The 21,986-nt window shown below is 39.8% G+C and overlaps 1 protein-coding gene across 1 annotated transcript in view; it reads right to left on the reverse strand.

The window, feature by feature from the left end:
* Positions 1-21,986, reverse strand: part of FTO (FTO alpha-ketoglutarate dependent dioxygenase) — a 270,679-nt gene that overhangs the window by 168,381 nt on the left and 80,312 nt on the right. The window contains exon 8 of the mRNA XM_029911787.1: positions 4,309-4,433. Within this exon, the coding sequence (XP_029767647.1) occupies positions 4,309-4,433 (125 nt within the window). The remainder of the gene's footprint in view (positions 1-4,308; positions 4,434-21,986) is intronic.

Here is a 21,986-nt window from a genome sequence, read left to right on the forward strand (position 1 = left end):
GTCTCTGTACACAGAGAGCTGTTACCCTTCCCTTTATAGTTATGACAGGGGGTCAAAAAGATATGAGCAGTTGAAGATAAAAGTGATGGGTCTTAACAGGATAGGAGAGAGTGGCCCATGGTTTGGAATAAGATAAATGAGAATAACAAGGAAGAAAGAACTTTGCTTAGCAGAAAGAAGTAGATAATGAGCTACATGGAAGAACAGGCCAAAGCAAAACCCAAAGTGAACCCTATGAAGTATATAATCAGAGATGAGTGAAAAAATGAGAGGGAGCAACTTTTCCAAGTACTTTACTAAGTCATACAAATTAGAGATAGGGTGTGAGTGTCAGGATCAAGAAAGTTTTTTGTTTGTATTTGCTTTTTGAGGAGCTATACTGACAAATTTAGTAGAAATGGGAGGATAGTGGAAGTCAAAAAACTTATTTGCAATAGTTGCATAACAAAAACCTTATACTATCTAAAAGGTGTGTGTGTAAAGTAACAAATGTAAAGATACTCTTATACAGTGACCTGTCTACCAAATGTTAGTTGTATTATCGGTCTCATAAAATGGATTTTCTCATTGTATTGTATTGTCCTAAAAAATGAATCAGGTGCAGTTCTTGGATTGTACTTTTTCCCCCTTTGGTCTCACTTTTCAAATGATAATTTCTTCCATGGTCACCATTAAATCTTAATCTATTCCAGCTCTCCGCATGGGTCAATGATTCTATATGTACTGTGGTTATTTTAAAATGTTCCCCCTTTTTTTAACGAGAGAGAGAGAGAGAACGCAAGTGCTGTCTAGAGCCAGATGGGTAACTTCACACTTCATTTATCAAACCCAATACATTAGACTCTGCCCTCTCTTGCCCACTATGCAGTTAAACATCCATATAATTTAGTAATAATTTTCATTATCACATGGTGACCCCAAAAAACCTCCACCGGTTTGCATGGTCAGTTCAAAATTCACAGCTGTTCTCTTTAGCCTCTGCTCACTACAGTAGATGCTAAGGTTCCGCCTGCTTTATTAGCTGAAGACTGACCTTTTGTAAACTGAGGTCAAGAAGGGGTCAGTTCAAAGGGCTTGAGCAGCTCTTTAACAGCTATAACAACCTGTCCATCAGACACTATCAAGCAGTATAAACAAGTATGAGCCTTTAGAAACTCTGGGTCATTTCTGTTAACACTTACAGCACATTCACATAGTCCCACCTGAGATATTTTGGATCATTACCACTCAATATAGATTAATTTGCATCCCTGAAAGCCCTGTTTGGATAGCATTGTCCAGGGGTTACCAGTATGCAAAATGGCTGGTCATAATACTCAGTGTACTACTGAGTGATCTGAACAGTTGTGCTGTAACACAAACACATTGTGTAATTTCAGCCAGTCATTATGCAGAAATGCTGGCATAACTAAAAGCAAAATCCACAGGGACATGATTTGTCTGATTAAGACAGAAATTCATGTTAGTGAAATTCTGATACTTCTGTGAGGAAGACTCACAGGCCTGTAAAAGCACAATCACCTTAGAGCTGTGTTACTGTTCCATGCTTTTTTTTTTTAGTTTTTTTTTTAAATTAAGGTATCAGTGCCACAAGTGAACCTGCTGAAACAACAGAATGGCTACATTATTCTAAGAGCATAGTAAAGTTTTTGCCAGCTACTCTCTTAGTTGACCTAAATTTCTTCAAGTTGTACTGTTCATAATGTGCTCTCTAATGTGCAATGTAAGGTAATTAGAGTCATCTGTATTTAACTTCCAGAGGAAAAAAAAAATCTATTATCTAATCTAGCTGATCCCCTGATAGCCTGCTGAAAGTAAAATACTGTAGCCTATTGCCTGCCCTTTGACAAGTGCTAATTATTTCCTGTCCAAGCACATTTTTCTCATGTAATTCCAAAGTACACAATAGACTGATCTCTAAAACACGGGCAGCACTGCTAGCAATGCGGCGGATGTTTTATAACTTTCACCACCGCATGCTTGATGGCTACCATAGTCAGTGCTTCATTCCAGACATCTAGCTGAAGCTTTGATGAGGTAAAGTGAGGTGTATGGTAACAGTCTGTTTATGTAGATCATATGGATGAGACTCTTAGATAGGTCACTGGCATGGGAAACATCAAATGGAAAAAAAGGATTATGGTTATTTAATACTCAAGGGACACTTTCTTTCTGAACTTTCAAGACACCGTGCTCTTGAAATTTTCTTTCAGGTGTTTAGTTTTAAGGAGGCCTGCACTTTGTCTGCTTCTAAGCTTTCCCACCACCATCCCCCAAAGTACTTTAGCATTTTTGTGTCAGAGACTAGACTTTGTCTGCCACATCAGTGCTGGCTCCAGCTTCTGATTAAATTGTTAGTAGTAAGCAAAGGCCAGAAACAATGTAACCAGAGTCCTTTCAAAACAAGTCATTTTTTGTCATGATCCCTGATGATTTGGTATATTAGAAAATTATTGTTAAACTAAATGGACCCTAAGAAGACATGTCAGTCATCACAATGCTTTATTCTTTCCCTGTCTCTAGAAAGCCCACTATTTGGTTTAACATATGAAGAATGTAGTGCTCCAGGTGAAGAAAAGCCCTTAGAGATCTCTCCAGCTAATGACATCCCCCTCCTCCAACTCATTTGGTTTAATTTAATAAGACAAATGATGCAGCATCAGAGACTTTAAAAAACATCCAGGAGATTCTTTGGAAAGCAGGAAACTAAATGGAGAAGTGAGTGACATAACATGAGGAAATTGCAAACTACTCTTAGATAGGTATTTTTCATTCTGAGACCTCATCTGATTAATATCATAATGCCTAGCCCCCTACCCACTAGAAGAAACCTTACTAGACAAGGTCGCTAATTTGTTCAAATAATTGTTACTCTATTGTAGTGTTTAATCCCTGGAGTTTTTGGAGTGTTTCAAGAGCCCATACAGTACAGCAATATTGAGAACAGCAAATCCAATCAAACATCAGGTGCAGCAGCCTCTAATGACTTTTTGAAATAACTGAGGTCAAGTCTACAGAACTTTCAGTCATACGAAGCACTATATTAAGGGTACAACAGAATTCTCCTAACTGGCACACACACCACTGGAAACAAATTCATGCCAATGAAGCAATTATCCTGAATACCACAAGTGTCACAATAATACATACATTAGGCCAAAGTTTGGTCTTACATGCAAATGCAGGACTCCTATTGATTTTAATGGGAGCTGTGTGCACATATCAAAGGGAAGAATTTGGCCCACTTTTGCAGTAGATGTTTGTATTTATTTAATTGATTGTCTTAAAAACAAGAAAAAACAAGAGATGCATACATCTGCAGCTTTTAGCTATAGAGCTAAGAAGCGTAAAGTAAAATTGACTCATTTAGTAGCCATTACCGGCGCAGGAAAATGGAATGAAGAAAGCAAGGTGGCACGCAGTGGAAATTTACTCTAGTAAACACCAAATCACATCTGCTATAAACAGGTTTTCCAACAAGAACAGGCATGGCATTTCAAACAGGCTAAGAATATCATTTATCGATAGTCACTGAAATGCATCCCACTGACTATGTTCCTGGGCGTTTATCACAGTTAAAGGAACACTGTCAACTACAAATTTAGACAATTAAAAAAAATGTGTTAAAAGTAGTTTCAGTTACTGAATGCATCATGGAACCTCCTTACCCATTTTTGTCATTTGGCTGAATCAGTAAAACTGCCTATACACAAAGTGTTGCCACATGCAAAAAACAGGCCATCTGCAGGGGAAAAAATAGAGGATTCTCCTCAGCTTTTTTCAGCTATTGACTGTAATCCTGTAAACACACTTGTCCATGTGGAGTCCCACAGATGTTATCTGGATTCTGTGTGGTTGTAAGCATCAGCACCGACATATCTAAAGGCTGAGTTTGTACCACAGTACTGTTCTGTTCAGGCTCTTATACTGAGCCTGTCACAACCATGAGACATTAGCAGGTATTATTTGTAACAATAGTAGGGAAAACCTTTTCCGACAAAGTGTGATTAAATTGACAGTATCCTTTAAACGGGCATGCTGTTTATCAGGGTATCAATTGAATAGATTGCTGTATCCACAGAGTAATACAACATCACACTGTTAAATTAACTGTGAAATCATATATAGTAACGTTTGACTATTTAATTCACACAGAAATGTAATTGGAAAAGCAAACAGTAAAACTCTTTTTTAAAAAGACTTGCCCAGCTGTTTTTTTCCCTATGTGCATCTTTATGAGAATGGCTGATCATGTGTTTTTTTAATTTCAAGGTCTCACTATATTTTCCTTTTCCTTAGGGCTCTCACCTTGCTGTCCATTCTTTGCGTAGCTCCTGTCGCTCAGTAAGAAGTGGCAAGAAGCAGCTGATGATTTCATTCCTTTGTTCCATGGTTTGTTCCCCTTTTCCAACTTCACCGAGCACCAGGCTTGTCTTAAAGGAAAAAAAAACATAAAAAATTATAATCCAAAAAAGCATAAAATTAATAAAAAGCCCATAAGCAAATAAGGACAGTAAATCAATGGTTTTTTTTATTACAGTTGCACTGCTGACAAATCAATACAGTAAATGATGGTCAAAAATGGCCACCATATATTTGGTATTTAATCAATGTACATGGCACATAAGGTAAACCTTAAAGCTTCATTGCCTTAAGTAACACACCAAGATATTGTGCATTCTAGCTCTCATTTTCTCAAGACATAATTCCTTTTCTTTTGTGCTTTCTTGTATAAATAATCATTAGAAGTTATTTTCCTAATGCAATTTTTTTCTTTAATGTTTGCAGAGTAACACTGAATTTTTTTTTTCCTGACTCCTGGTTCAATCTATCTGTACTATACCTTTGTACAGAGAATTTCTATTGTTAGTGCTACTCTTATTTTTTCCCCTTTTTCTCTTTTCTGTTTCAAGGAAGTAAACAATCAAACAATTTTTTTTTCAGTTTCTGAAATGAATTACATACAATTAGAAAGTGTAAATGCAATGAACTTCAGTCATCCTTCGACCAAGATAAACATTCATCCCCAGAGATCATATTACACTTCAGTTTGTGGCAGTCTTATTCTAATCTATAGCTATGAATACACGACAGTGTTTTCTTCTTCATTGCCACATTTATTCAGTATAACCTTAACCAAGACCTGGTCTACTCTGCCATACAACAAACTCAAATTCCACGCAGTTCCACAGCAAAAACCCTCAAATCCATGGGAAACTTACATTACTGATTTTTCAAAATACATTACTCAGTCCCAGCACAGGACCCCAGCTCTTGGAGTCATGTGATTACATCAGATTGTAATCTTTCATTTAAAAAATAAATTCTAGCTCTTATGGCAATAGAGATAAGTTTGAAAACACAACGCGGAGTGTAACCAAAGCAGTGATATCTGGCTGAGAGAACCTGACACAATAACTTTAAGGAGGTAAACTGACTCATTCAGCTCAAAACCACCTTTGCTTCTCCCTTTCTTCCGTTGCAATGGGAGGACCTCTGGCACTGGTGAGTCTCTGATCAGTGGTATGTGCTCACATTATTAGAAGGAACTTCTACACTTTCATGGATGGTAACACACATCACTTGACTTTCAAGACGAATATGCCCTTTAACCCCTAAACTTTTACACTTATCTGTGCATAACATGTTTAATGCTGTTTTATAGCAGGGGTTCTCAACCTTTTTCTTTCTGAGGCCCAACCCAACATGCTCTAAAAACCCCATGGCCCACCTGTGCCACAACAACTGGTTTTCTGCATATAAAAGCCATGGACGGCGTTAGGGGGTAGCAAGCAGGGCAACTGCCTGAGGCCCCATGCCACCGGACCCCCACAAAGCTACGTTGCTCAGACTTGGGCTTCAGCCCTGGGTGGCGGGGCTCAGAGCCCCGGGATTCAGCCCCATCCGGTGGGGCTTTGGCTTTCTGCCCTGGGCCTCAGTGAGTCTAACGCTGGGCCTGGTTGGTGGACTCCCTGAAACCTGCTCGCGACCTGCTAGGGGCCCCCAGATCTCTGGTTGAGAACCGCTATTTTATAGAATAGTTTTTCTGTATATTTTATTGCAATCAAATTACAGCCATGTCACTTATGTGGCAACACATGTCAGATCTCACAAGAAACTCAGGGATAGTCTAGGTCACTGCTTGGTTCAGTACTGGGAAGGTTCTACAGGAAACGATAATGCAAGTGATCCATTAGTAGCACTCTTCTTTCTGAGTCAGTACCAAACCCATTCTTTTGCACAGGGTTTAGGGCTCTGCAGTGGTGGAGATGCAGTCTTTTGGATGAGACATGGAATCAAAGTCCTCTAAACACTCAGGTCAAATGATGCTTTTAGTAAAAGTAGGGGTGTTAACCCTCATGTCCTGGCCAAATTCCAACTTGGGTAATTACATTCTGCTACCTAAACTACTCTACAATTACATTTTCATTTCACTCTAGGATGCAGCTTTATGGTGGCAATTTAGGAGTAATTTAATTTTTACTGAGAGGGTAAGTATAACACGTCATTTGGAAATATGAAAGTACTACATGCCAAGTTTCGCACTAATACCCCAAGTAACTCCACTGACTTCAACAGGATTGGATGGGGTTTAAGTCAGAGATTAACTGAGAGACCGGCACTATGAGTGTGTTTTAGCGGTGTTTCCGTCAATGAAGAAAATGTAGTGATAATCATCAGCAGCACTTCTGCAGCAGCTTTCATTTCAGAGTCTCAAAATGCTTCACATACATTTAAACCTTACAATGCCTGATGAGATACAAATGCTGCTAGCTCTGGGGTGAAACAGCACTATTAAGCAGCATGCACCAACACTACACAGCAGTTTAGCTTACTTTTTATCTAAGACCACTGAAGTCAATCAAGTCACCGGGGGCCTGAGTGCAAGATATAGTATATCGTGTTTATGTGTTTCTGAATGATACGTTCTATTTGCTCTCACAGGAAAAATTTCCAAATTGTAACAACAAAGCAATAGCCTAGAGTGAAAGGAAAATGTAAAATACCCCCTTTTTGCAAGAATGTCATACTTGCAAGGTATTTCCCACCTAGACCTTATTTTAGGATTTATTTTTAAGAGAGATTAGAAAGGGATCCAATGCACCCTGACTGAGAAAGGTCAAGGGTTCAAGAAACTCGGTCAAAGATGTTATCAGCTGGGAAAGCCATTTCCTCACATCAACACTGATAAAAATCCATCAAAAACCCAGCCGATACCACCCCTGTTTTAAAGGGCAGGGACAGCCTTCTATTGAACATTCCTATAGTTGCACATCCCATCAAAGAAAGGCTGACCCTGTGTCTTCATTCATTTAATCATCTTTAATGACAGATAATTGTCTGCTGAGGCCCCTTTTCTCCGATGCTGAGTGAAGCCTTTACATTTCTAAACTGGACTCAACACTGCCTCAGTTTTTTTTCAAAACACTTGGGACTACAGGGCAGGAGAATAAACAAACAGTGCAAGCAATCGTATGGCCTGCCTTATCTCATCCTTCTGTTAGCAGAGGGTTTTGAGGGTGCTAATGTTTACGAATTGTTGAAACTTTCTTTCCTCTGTTTCCTGAACTGGTGAAAACATATCCTGGACAACCTCAGCAAAGAGATAACACAAACTGCATCTCACTGGCTTGGGAAGTCACTGGCTCTCTTACTGGGTGGGGTGTCTTTTTATATAGCATTATTAGTGCTTTGTGTTGATCTCCCCTATTTTTAAACTAGGGGCCACGTATAGGAATGGATAGGGCTTTCCTAGATAATTGCCAAAATGATCTGGCTTTTAAAAAGAAGTGGGCTAGATGCTCAGCTGGTGCAAATCAACATACCTCCATCAACTTCACTAGAACTATGCCAGTTCACACCAGCTGACAATCTTGCCATCTGTGTTAAATTAGTGATTGAGTTTAGCGATTACACCTTTTGCCTATCTCCTGGTAAGAAGGCAGAGTTGGAGGTAAAGGTCTGCTGACCTAAAAGGTGGTAGCTACCAAAGCAATTCCCTCATACATGCATACTAGAATGAGATTTTGATAGTAAAATCCTCCTCCTCCTCCAGTCCTTACTAATAAAATCAAACAACAACACGGTATTGGATAAAACTGTGTTATAACCATGCCCTGGCCTTTACCTTAGATAAGCATTCATAATTAGATACATTTCTACCAGTCTTTTTTTTATAATTAATGGAGATATCCTATCTCCTAGAGCTGGAAGGGACCTTAAAGGTCATCGAGTCCAGCCCCCTGCCTTCACTAGCAGGACCAAGTACTGATTTTGCCCCAGATCCCTAAGTGGCCCCCTCAAGGACTGAACTCACAACCCTGGGTTTAGCAGGCCAATGCTCAAACCACTGAGCTATCCCTCCCCCCACACAGCTAAACTCCGGCTTCTTACCAGGGTTATAACAACATATTTAGTACCATCCAAATAGGGTTGCCAACTGTCTAATCACACAAACACAAACACCTTTGCCCTGCCCCTTCTCTGAGGCCCTGCCCCGCTCACTCCATCACTCTCTCTCCCCCACCCTCACTCACTTGCACCGGGCTGGGGCAGGGAGATTGGAGTGCGGGAGGGGGTGTGGGCTCTGGCCAAGGGGTTCGGAGTATGAGAGGGGGCTCTGGACTGAACCTGGGGCAGGGGGTTGGGGTGCATGGGACAAGCTCTGGGAGGGATTTAGGTGCTGAAGGGGGCTCAGGGTTGGGGCAGGGGGTCAGTGTGCGGGCTCCGGGAGGGGGCTCCGGGCTGGGGCAGGGGGTTGGGGTGCAGGAGGGACTGCAGGGTGCAGGCTCTGAGAGGGAGTTTGGGTGTCGGAGGGGGCTCAGAGCTGGGGCAGAGGTGCAGGAGTTGGGGAGAGGTATGGGCTCTGGCCGGGCGGCGCTTACCTTGAGCGGCTCCCGGTCAGCAGCACAGTGGGACTAAGGTAGGCTCCCTGCCTGCCCTGGCCCTGCACCGCTCCAGGAAGCGGCTGGCACATCCCTATGGCCCCTAGGTGGGGTGGGGGCAGTGGGTCTCGGCGCGCTCCCCCTGCCTGCAGACACCACCCCCACAACTCCCATTGGCCTCACTTCCCGCCAATGGGAGCTGCAAAGTCAGCACTCGGAGCCCCCGCCCCGCCCCCAGGGGCTGCAGGGACATGCTGGCCACTTCCGAGAGTGACGCAGGGCCAGGCCAGGCAGGGAGCCTAGCAGCCTAAAATCTCCCGGTTTGGCTTCAGTAGCCTCCGGGAGATAGAGCCTGATTCCGGGGAGGCTCCCGGTAAAACCGGGAGGGTTGACAACCCGACAAAAGAAACAAGAATATTACAATATGATTGGGCCACTACCATGTTTAATCATGTTACTTGAATGAGTAGATTTCATACTTACATTTTTTTCTTCTAAAGCTACATATTTTTCTTCCTTGACAGACTTAACAGGGAGGTACACATATGTTTAGAAGTACTGCATAGCCAGAGACATGATACCTAATATTCTGGCAAATGAATGATTCTATCAGTCTGAACTAAAGTGGCACTTGGGACTGTTTGTTTCTTGGTCCCACTTTATTTGGCCAACAATTGCGCTTTTCACCTCTTTGAGTAAAGATTTAATTTACTCATTAGCCTTTTAAATAGATTAGCAGGATAAACTTCTGAGTCCTTACTAATCTCTTCCACTCCAGGGCAGCACTCAACTATCAATAATCCAGAACTAACAGAGGAAGAGAAAAATCAGGTGTTATTACATGTGTAAGCACAGCCAACTATTTCAGTCCCTACTGCACGTCTTTCTTGTAATTTTAATTAGTTACAATGCTATTATTCGCTGCAAGAAGGATCCTGATGGTCTGTGCAGCTGCAACATGGTAGCTTTTATGGAAAATGAACCTGAAATCTATATGACATGCTTGTTTAACATGACTTCATTGGTATATAGCAGAGGACTTAGTAGTAGTGACTATTTTTTGTTATTTAAAGAGTGTATTAATGCACTCCATTCTCAACAATAGGATGGAATTAGCCAGTATGTTTTAGGTTATCACCAACAATTTGGACATTTTAAACACAACTCACGGCCTTTTGTTTATTAGTTCACCATGCTAGATAGCAAAGTTTCACTCAGCAACTTTCTGTGCTTTGGATGATGTTGAAAAATGGCTCATGTTTGTCAAAGAAAGTGGGGGAAAAAAAAGGTGAGGAGGGAAAAAGTGTTGTTTATAGAAGCCAGCTGCTCAGACTTTGGCGCCAGCAGCTCTTCATCCTGCTATTTTACGCCTGCAACCCCCACTGCCCCCATTGGCACAGGTACAACTAAATGTTGACTTCAATGCTTCAGAGAGCACTCAACTGATTCTGTACATGATTAATTGCCAAAGACATGGCCGGCCATATGGAACAGAGAAAGCATCAAGTAATTCATACTTCTGTATATGATCATTTGGTCCCTGTTGTTTTAATGTACAGGAAAGAGCTAGTATAGCACAGACCTGGTGTCTTGCCCTTGACAGCCCATTAAGAAATCTCAAAGCACCAAGTTGAAGTTATGCTGTTGGCTTTTCAATAGCAGCCTAATAAAACAGAAGCAAAGCTTTCCAACTAGTCTTAAATCTTTCACATACAGTACATTAACCACTGCTGCTAAAATAACTGGTTTCTTACGATAGGAAATGGGATTTGATTTCTAGCCTCTGCATACTTACTGAAAGCCTTTTTCTGACCTTTGGAGGGTTTACAAAATCATTGTTCGTTTTTCCTGCCATTTTCCAAGCTTCTTGCCATGGTGATCCTAATAGATTTGTTTAAGGTTCAGTACATTTTACTCTTACTAGCTGTTATATGCAACCTGTACAATGAAGGCATACTCAGGGGAGCTGAAAAGAAACAAATTATTAACTGTTTTCTTTCTAAGAGTTATAGAAATCACTACAATATCTAAAACATCATCTTCCTTCAAAGAGCCTATAAAACAAAACTAAAAATTCCTGAAAGAAAGCAATATACTAACGTATGCTTTCTTTTATCAGACTGGAGACAAATCATCGAATTTCATTTGAGAAGGAAGACCAATTTATTTTAAAACTGTACTATTCTTGGGGATGTCTGACACAGATCTCAATGAAAAGAAAAAGGTGCAGACTTGGATTATCTGTCAGTATTGCTAACAGTATATTAGTTTTATCTACCGTTAACATCTTTTCAGACAGTTAAATTCAGTTAAAGAAAAATGTTTAAATAATGTTTTCCTTTCAAGACTCTTAAATGACAGTGCTAAAAAGTTTAATCCCCATCTGCACAGATCTTTTGGCAGTTTTGACATGTGTTGGCAGGGATGTCTTTGTTGGCACCTTCCATTAGAAAATATTTACATGGTTTTTTGTCTGTGGATTTGCTAGATGTCCAAATTATCATCATACTCTAAGGAACCATATGTGAGAAATCCTATTGACTGGATGTTCGTCAGTAGTACTTTCCCAAGCCACTGAATTCATCTAAAAACCCACTTAGTACTCCAAGAGGATATATCAGTAGCTCAGGCCAATATAAAATTCCATAACTATTCTCCTTTTTCTGTTTCCTAGGGAAAACATTGGCACGTTTCAAGCTCAGAAATTCAAGTGGGGGTAGAATACTAAGACACAGTTGGGAAAAGTTTTTTTTGGGGGGGGGGAGATTTGAGCATTTATAACATTAAAAATTTAAATTAAACGGTGTGACTGAGTCAAATACTGCATCTGCACTGAAAAAACTACAACTAGATAATGTTATGACAAATGTACCACCTTTGTACTTTTTACATGTTAAAGTAATAAAATCTCATGCTTCAGGATGTGAGGTGATTGCCTCAAAGATTAAGGAGGATTCACCCTTTCCCTCACATACAGTACTGCACAACTAGCTAAAGCCCGATACAGCAAAGCACTGAAGCACATGCTAAATTTAAACATCTGAATAGTGTCACTGATTTCAGTGGGAGTATCCTCATGCTTAAAGTGAGGCATGTGCTCAAGGGGCAGGGTGTTCTGCATCCCACTGAAGTAATCAGTGCTGACCACAACACCGGTGGAATATTGGACTTGATGGGTGAGTGATTTGATCTGACAAAACCTATATAGAGTAAACAACATAGGCAGAGATTTTCAAAAGAATCTAAGGGCATGTCTACAAGCACTACAGCAGCAGACCTGTGGCACTGCAGCTATGCCACTATAGCACAGATGTTTGCTACACCAACAGAAGGGGGGTTTCTGTCACTGTAGTAAATCCACCCCTTCGAGAGGCAGTAGTTAGATGGACAGAAGAATTCTTCCATCGACCTAGTGGTGTCTATGCCAGTGCTTAGGTCAGCCTATGTCTCTCAGGGGAGTGAATGTTTCAGACCCCTGAGCGACGCAGTCAGGTCTACTGAAGTTTTAGATATAGACCAGGCTGAAGGGCATATCTGCATTAGAAAGTTTTACCACTTTAACTATATCACTATAGCTAAAGTGGTACAACTCACCTAGTGTGGACGCACTTATCTCAGGTGCTTTATAGCGGTAGAGCTAGTCCCATACAGGAAGGGAAATAACTATACCATATAAATTACCTTTATACCAGTATAAATGCATCCACATGAGGGATTTTGCCAGTATAACTATGTAGGTTAAAAAGAAAATCACACTTCTAACAAAAATAGATGAAGCAGTAACATTTTCAAGTGTAGACCAGGCCTAACAGTTAGGCACCCAATTATCATTTAAATATAATGGGAGTTTGGCACCTAATTCCTATCAGCCCCTTTGAAAATTTAGCTAAAATTTGTTGTTGTTGACTGTAGAACAGTTTTAAGGATTACTAATTAGTAGAGACAAAAGAAGCTTTTATCATAGCAGAAAGTGGATGATATGGTATTTTCAGATACAGAAGGTAAAAGCTAATAACATTATTCTCAGAAGTATTCAAAAACACCTACAAAAAATAATGACTGATTTAGACTAGGTTACTTTGGCATCTCAAACCTGAATGGATTCTCGGTGATAATGGCTTAGTCTTTTTACCTGGGACATTTCAGTCTGGTTAACGGCTGAAACCCATTTAAACATGGTCTAGGAAATGGGTGTGAAAAGATCACTTTTTAGGTGTCTTTACTAAACTGTTCAGCAAGCCTCTAAAAGTGAAGTATAACGCATCACACCGAGAGAGAGAGTGAGTGACTGAACCACTCAAGATGTTGGCTTAGCACCCTTAGATCTATGGGTGAGTGAAAGGTTACCCTTTAGCCAGTTTCTCCCTCAGCACAACCCCCTCTGCCTCCCAAACATCAATAATACAAAGCCTGAAGTTGGCCTACCATGCATAGTGGATTATATGAAGTGTAAAACATTGGGGGTAAAAGCTTTTGAAAGGAAGCGGGAAAAAGAAATCACACTTGCAAGAAGATCCAGATGACAAGCTAGTCTCTAACAAGTGAAACAAGTGAATATGTTTGAAAACATTGTGAATGCAAGAAAAGAGCATGCCTTTTGTTTCCAATCCTACCGTGTGTCTTTAACCCAACTGCTGCCTGCATGGCTGAACATATGTTTTCTGCACAAGAACTGAAGCAGAAAGGGCTCTTTGTTATAATTCACTCCTTTGTATGTATCTCTTTTCCCTTTTTGGTCACATAAAAACAGTAGTTACTCTGAGCACTTAAGTTCTGAAGGACTGCCACAGCAGTGTATGCTTCAGTGATAATTTACTATTGCTGAAAACAGTTGAGCTGGATGCACAGTGAGAGTCACTTCACTACCGTGCACTCTGGATAGCCCACACTTTGTGATACCAAATCATGCCTAGCACAACCCATATAGCTAACTTGGCAGCTGCTGAGAACCTTAGTCACTATCAAGTGGGCTCTCAGTTTTAAACAAAATGTTTGTAAAAACCAACACAATGGTTTTATCTGTTGGAAAATCGCATTAAGGCTCCTGTAACTACACGTATTTACAATGTAGAAATTAATAGGACTGGAATTGAGGTGTTATCTACTGGTGCCTATATGAATGATTTCAAAAGAAGGTGAAAGAGAACCATAAGTTTCAAATCCAAAGTTAGTAACAGGTAATTAAACTCAATTGTCTAGCAATATGAGGCTATACAATTATATGAATATGTACTGGGTCAAATCATTGCCACTATAACTCCATTGAGGTCAGTGGAATAATGCTAGGGATAAATGTGGCTTATTCTGTCTGCTGCTATAAATTACATCCAAGCTTCAATATTGGTCATTTACCTAATTTTTAATATTTCTAGAAATGGGCCCACACCAAACCCAGAGAACTAAACACCCAAACTTTGTGGTGGTCAGAATCCAAACTGGGATCCGGATCCAAATTTTCCTATTGACTAGTTGCTCTTAACAGGCCAAACGAAAACGCTAGATTCAAACACCCGAAGCTTTATGGGTGTTCAAAATCCAAACCCAGAACCATACCTACATTTGCACATGGGCCTTATATAATGAGTCAAACTAAACTATCAGCATCGAACATCCCCAAACTTTGAGAAGGATGGAGATGCAAGAGGGTGTCGAATTCTGGATCCAGTACTGAATTTTGCAGCTGGAACGCATAGTTAAACATTTTACTAGAAATCAAATTACTGATTTCCTTGAACACAATGCTTGATGTCTGCTTAAAATGGGAAAGCCTAGAGCAGCACTGAACTTTCTCTCACTTGAGTGAAGCCATCATCTGTTGCAGCTCACCAGTTTCTTGTTTCAGCTAGGGTGACCAGATGTCCCGATTTTATAGGGACAGTCCCGATTTTTGGGTCTTTTTCTTATATAGGATCCTATTACCCCCCCACCCCCCGTCCCGATTTTTCACACTTGTTGTCTGGTCACCCTAGTTTCAGCCATGTCCCTATCCAACACGGGGTCTGTTATAGATATAGGTGGGCAAGTGTTCGGATGCATTTACAATGCTTGTTACTTTTATTGAAACTATTTAAAACACAGAGGGCCATATTAATACTATGAGTATTGTAGAATGCAGAGACTGGTAAGATGCTATTGTCACTACATGGGCAAAATCATCTTTGGGTGTGCTATCTCCAGGATGTATGCTGCAGTAGAATAGCAGAGTAGTGCATATGTAAGATAGCCACACACAGCTGAATCAAGTCTTGGAATGATATGAAGGGGTAGTGGATCAAGGAGTTCACAAACATCACAATATAACACACTATGTCCATGAGGAATTCATGGTCATAGTAAGAATGGAACTCAGGCCTTTCTGTTCCAAAAGTACTGGCTCTTACCATGTTAGCTAAAAAGAACATCTGTATTAGCTGCAGTATTACTGCACCCTCAAATAGATCTGCCATTTCCATCCATTAGAGGACAGTGATACATATACACACTAACCAGCAAGTTACAAAGGACCAAACACAGATAATTCAATAGAATATCACAGTGCCTGGAAAAGTACAGGAAATGGAAGCAAAACAGCATCACAAGTTGCTTTTATTCATGTGCAGGGAACATGAAATAATTCAGGCTGCTAAAAGGCAAATTAAAACACACAATGCCCATTGTTAGAGGTTGTCATGATGACAGTAGCTGGGGACTGATAACAGCCTCACTGCACATAAAGAAGTGGGGGCCGTTGTCTGGGTTGTTGGAAAAAGTGTGTGGCCTCTTTTAAGGGCTAGAGAGCCAGAGAGTGACTTGCTGCAGCAGCTTCAAACCAGGGTTAGCATGGGGAAGCTGACCCATCCTTCCCCAGGTGACTGGAAGAGACGGGGACTATTTAGGTCCATGTTGGTGCAGGAAAGGCCCTCTTTTACCTGGACCAGATGGAGCAGCAAGGAATTAGTTAAATACCAGGTTTTGTCATGAGCTGCTGTGGGCAGTATGCTAGTAGCTCCTTTCCTGGGGGGGCTGGGAAGGAATTTTTCCCTCACCACCAGATTGGCCAAGGCAAAGTGGGGGGGGGGGTTGCCTTCCCCACAGCGGGTTAGAGGCTTAGTTGGGACAAACATGAAACAGGGGTTAGGCTATGATGTCGCAACTCATTATGTTAGCATGGGGTGGCTGTCCCGTGCAGGTGCTCTGTAGGGAAGGGATATGGCGATCTGATAAAATGCATTAGTAAAGGATTTAAAAGAGGGAATCTTTAAAAAAGCAGAAATGGGGAGTTGGAGCTCCTATGACTGGTATGGCAGGAAGCCAACCCCTCCCCCTCTATAGCCTTCCTTAACCCTCATTTGAGCCAGTAGTGGGCTGGCTAGGGACAGGACTGGTAAAGGGGAAGGGCTGACAGTAGCGCCCCTCCCCCCCCCAGATTATGCAATTACCTGCACTCTTCACTTACCTACCAGGTACTCCTGGACATTTAGGAATAAAATTGCGGCCACATCCAGTATCTCCTGTCCTCCTTCCGGCATAGCCGGACAATAAACTTCTCTGTACATTGTAGAGAGCAGTGTTGTTGAACACTTGAAAGTTAAAGGACCTGAGTGTTACAAGGGTTTTATACAGCTGTTTCAGTGCAGTTTCATCTTTTACAATTTTTCCATATTATTATTTATACAGTGCTTTATAGTACAGATAAATGGCATGGCCCTGACCTATTACGAGCTTGCAGTCTAATTTTATACATGATGCACAAGTGAGTTTAACAATAGGAATGATGGGGGAGAGGACAAGAATTACATTAATAAAATAATGCGGTCACTCAAGTAAGTTATGTGTGCTTATTTCTGCCCCATAGTCATGCTCTTTGCTATGTATGTAATTTAGGAGGGCAGGCTATGGCACATTTTTTACTTTGCGAGGCTCAGTGCATTTTTAGGAACAAGCAGCTGCATTTCTTGTGTACTGATTTATCCAGCCAGGAAACATATAATTCTTACAGTCCTTCTACGGACCGTGATTTCTCATTAGAATTGATAAAAGGATATATGTCCAGCCTGTTATTAAATGTTCCATGCAGTCAGTAAAAATATTTCTTGTTTTTGAAAACAAAAGACTGATAGTAAAAGTGAGTCCAACAGCTACAATACACTTCAGACTCTAACAGAGGCAAGATTTCACTTTGGTTAATATTTCTGACCAAATGTACTTATTTGTCTGCAGCACAAATAGCTTAGTCTAAGACATTTCCAAAACATTGGTGAAAAATTATTTGCAGTTAAAACTGAAAGTGAACTCAAGGCCATATTCTCTACTCCATGTACCAAGTTGAACAGAAGGGGAGTATTGATCCTCCACAGTTGTGTGGGCTCCATTGGAACCCACTCAACTTCATCATCCTGACTGGGAGCTGGAGGTAGTGCATGAGCAGAGCAATCAGGCACACGGGCACCACATCTTCCAACAACAGGGTCAAGTTCCACAGATTCTGGCCCATCTGTTGTCACACAAAGATTCCCACAATGCCAGAAGCATACCAGTCTGCCATGCCATGCCACCCATTACTGGCCCTCTGTCTGCTACATGTCTATAAACACTCTGTGGTTTATAAAAGCTGCAGATGGGAGTTACTGCTGGCAACAGATTATGCTACCCAACTAAGGACCTCCCATAAAGTGGCTGTTCCCTTGATTTCTGCCCCTCAGGCTAGACAAGCTTCCTCGGCACCACAACTGAGATCTTATGTTGTGGCCATGCAGGCGTGGCTACATCACTGGTCAGTTCAATGAGATGCCACTTTTCCTTTCATGGATTCAATTTTTCCACATTCTCAGGGGCTTTACGCACTTTTACTCTCCTCTGCACTCTACTGACGAAGGGAGCAATGGGCCCAAACTACTAACTAGTCCATCTCCTTGGGGAAACTTGTTCTCAGATATTTTCTCCCCTTGAAAGTAAGCTCGCGCTCTCACTGATGCGACAATTAAAACATATCTGGGAGTAAAGCAGTAAAACAGTAGCAGGATAAAGCTAAATTGGGTATGAAAAATGTATCCTTAGTGTCACCTACAGGTAAATTTTAAAATGTTTCAGATTTGAAAATGCGTTTCAGTTCAGCCTTCTGTGTGATCTTGTTGTATTCTCTTTCCATAAATGTTCAAGGGCTCCCAGATGAATTATTGAAAAAAAGTTAATTTTAAAATTGAATATTAAAGAATTTCAAATTTGTACTTTAATTTTTCAAACTCAGAATTTGCACCAGTTTGTTTAGCTACTTAAATCATCCAATCAGGAAACTGAAACATAATCATGTGACCTGTGAAACTAACCAATGCAGCAAAAATATGGGTGTTCACAATGAACTGGTGGTGAATTATCTGCAGACAAGAGTTAATTGCTTAAGATTTTGACAAGTCATTTGGAATAATAAACAAGAGATTTTCATGATCTCCTCATAAACAAAACAAATACAAATAAACAAATAAATAAAATTTGTTCAAATGATTACTCGCTGTTATTCACTCAGCTGTAGTGTCACCATTCATCAGTGTGGACTTGTATATGAGCAACAAATAAAACACAAGGCCCCATGCTCAGTTGCAGATACTCTGCACTCAACATAGGATCTGAGGGAGGCAGGAATAAATGTGGTTGAGCACGACTTTTATGTTTTTCTGATACTGGAAGCTGCTGAAGGCTGGTTTAATCCTTGGCACAAGTTAAAGCAGCTTCAGGGCTGCATTAAATGTCACTGACTAGGGGTCCTCTATAACAGAGAGATCTACAGCCTGCTAGGGATATTCCATAATGGAGGAGTCCTCAGCTACCCAATGAGGAAAGCTTCATGGTTCTTTTGCACTGCTAAAGCAATGCAAAGGAGCTTTATCCGGGCCAGGATCTGTCCCTCAGTGTTCTTTCAACAGTGACATACTGTCTAAAACTCAATTACGGTATTATATCCCATCCACTCCACACTCCATTTTAACAAGTATTTATCCACAACAGTCAAAATCTGAGTTTAGGGTATTAAAAAAACTGAGTTCACACAGGATATACACTACGATAACAATAACCCATGCTATTAAGATGCTGTGTACAAATCTAAAAAACCCATAGCCATTTTGCCAATAACTTGGTCATCTGCATATTTTATTTTAAGCCTTTTTTAAATTTTGCATATAGTATTTTAATGGCAGATTTTTAATTATGAACTTTTCAATTATTTCAGGGATAAATCTAAAATCGCATGGGAAGAAGCAAGTTAAAACATTTTCAAAAGGAAATGTATTATCTTTTTAGAACATACAATTGCTTTTTCACATTTACCACTGATTCTGCTGTTAACAGGAAGGCACATTTCTAAATGCTTTTGTTGTTAGTATTCATTTTTGTGGTTTAAAATGACATACGTTTAGTTTTTCTGTTACATTTTAAAGGAATGTTTCTTAATAGATAACACTAATATTGGAATATGTTTCTAAGTGCTTAAAATCTTCTTTCAAGGTCAGCAGATGCCATCCTATTTACATTTTTATGGCTATTCAATCCAACAACTTTTCTTGAGCCCAGATGTCCATAGATCTAGTTGGTTGAACTATTATATAATACTAGTGAAACAGAAACAACAATTTACATATCAGTTCTAAGAAGCTTAAAAGCCAAAACACTTAATGTAAACTTGTCTGCATCTGTATTCTAATAATATAGCAATTACACTTAGAAAAAAATGTTTCAAAATCCATTTTGGAAAATAGGCTATTGTTATGTATGTAGCTTTTAAAACACAAGAACTGAATGTTATGAATTGAACTTCGTGTTGGACAGCTTTCACCTCAGAGAACTCTACCTGTGTTCCTTTCAACAGCAGGTTGGTAAACAAAAACCAATTTTCTATCCTGATTAATACAATTCAAAACCCACAAAGTACTATTGCTCTTGGCATGAATTCCTACTAAACGACAACTTGCAGTATTCAGAATAGTGTTCTGCTTTGATAAGCATGTATTATCGGCTCATCTTCTAGAGATAATGGTCTCCCTTTGCCTTGTTCAGTGTTTATAAATTCAGTACACACAGAGAAACTCTAGCATAAAGTCTTTTTGTATAAAATATAGTGGGTCAGATACTTAGCTGGGAGATGCAATGATTTACACCAGCCCAGGATCTGAGTTAGTGTGTCTGATTGAAATAGACCTGAAATAAGTTAAACTTAAGGTCCAAGATTTTCTAAAACAGGAGTCCAGGCTCCGATGTCCATATTTAAGCTCCTAAATTAGTGGTCTGATTTTCAAAAGCGCTGAGCTCTTATTTAGGAGCCTAACTTTAGGCTGCTGTTTTTAAAATCTTGGTCTGAGTCTATATGCCTAAATGTACATCGGATAAAATTAGAGATGGACATGAGTCACAGTTTGGATCTAGAACTGGATATGAAATTTCCCAGAGTTTTGGGGTATTTGTCTCCTAGGTTCAGGCCCAATCCTGGATAAACAAAAGCAAAAGAAGCCAACAGTAATGATTTAACTCCCAGACTGAGTCTACCACTGGCTTTTTCATTAGTTTCAGTAACAAGGCGACTTTCATGTTTAAGGAATGCATTTACTGTTGGTTGAAAGGTACTTTTCCTCGTACGTCACCCAGGAAAGCAACATAAACACATTATTGCATTCTCCCAAATACATTTTAAAATATATATATTTTGTTCATCTTTAACAAAAATTATAGTACAGTAGTATTACATAAAATACCAAGTGCTGATGTACTGTATTTCTATTTCTTAGCTGCAGTTTTCAAGTAAAAACTTTTACAATGATTTGTAATTATATGTCACTAAAGTAACAGGTGTTATCAGGTAAACTGGCATGTAAACGTTTTTGGAGAAAAAGCCAACTCTAAGTCAACTGTTAAGAACATACTAAACAGTGAACGGGAGAAAGCATTTGTTTAAAAAGTGAATCTGTAAGGTCAGTAAAAAGTATCACAGGTAAAAAGAGCAAAACGGCACAAAAATTTTCTGTCCATTGACAAATGAATAAACTGGCTTGCAGTTGGATGCACAAGGCTAATGCTAAACAACTGTGATATGGAGACAAAAATATGCTCTCTTTGCGACGGTTTTACAATAAGTCTTGTGAACACCCTTGCCTCGCATCCCCTGTGTATACTACTTCAGTACACATTAATGAAAAACAAAGGGGGCCCATTTACATTGTAACTATGCAATGGGGTTAAGCATGTGACCTCAAAGTATGGTGCTTTTGTGTTCAGTGGAAAGGGTCTTGACAATATAAACAAGAGTTACTGCTGTTACAGAAAGGGAAGACAATTAACAACAATCTAGGATGCTTGTTGTACAGCTGTTCAAGTTTCAGCTCCATATGACCTCTGAAAATGGTGCATGTTGTACTTCAACAACTTGAGACATTTTAGTGTTGTTTATTGAAACACTCCTTTATAAAACTAAGTGTTTATGAAAAAAATTAGGTTTTACACTGGAAAAGTCGTGCAATTAAAACTGAATATTATTTCCAGAATATGCTAATATACACAGCATAATAGGATATTATGGTCTACGCATCTTTTTGTCAGCCTATATAATATTTATAAGTACATAAGGCTAAGGAAAATGAAACCTTTAAGTGTATTGCTTAAAAAGGATGGAAGAAACAGTGTTTCATAAACAGTGTATTTCAAAGGCAGAAAAGGAAACAAATAATGGCCCAAATCCTGCAATTAAATCAGCATGGGCAGACCTTTGTACCATGCAGAGTCCCAATGACTTCCCTGAAACTCTGTATAAGGGTACCATTGAGTGGATCCAATTGCGGGATTGCGGCCATACTTCTTTTTAAGATGAATTTCAGTAGGCAACAATACCAAATATAATTAAGAAAAACCTTTTCTCTCAGGAAGCTGTAGTTATGGTTAATTATTTTCTTTATATGTTCCTGAAAATATTCTAATAATTGGAGGGTGCAAACACTAATAGATAACAGAAAATTACTGAATTTATGCAATACTTTTTTCTCTTTTTTACCAGTTGATAGAATTATTTCTTATAGCAGAAGCCTGAAAAAATAAGGTAAGAGAAACAAAACTTCTAAGAAAAGAACAGAGATGTTGGCTAAG

Source organism: Terrapene carolina, unplaced genomic scaffold (assembly GCF_002925995.2).
Source record: "Terrapene carolina triunguis isolate 2854851 unplaced genomic scaffold, T_m_triunguis-2.0 Scaffold130, whole genome shotgun sequence".
NCBI lineage: Eukaryota > Metazoa > Chordata > Testudines > Emydidae > Terrapene > Terrapene triunguis.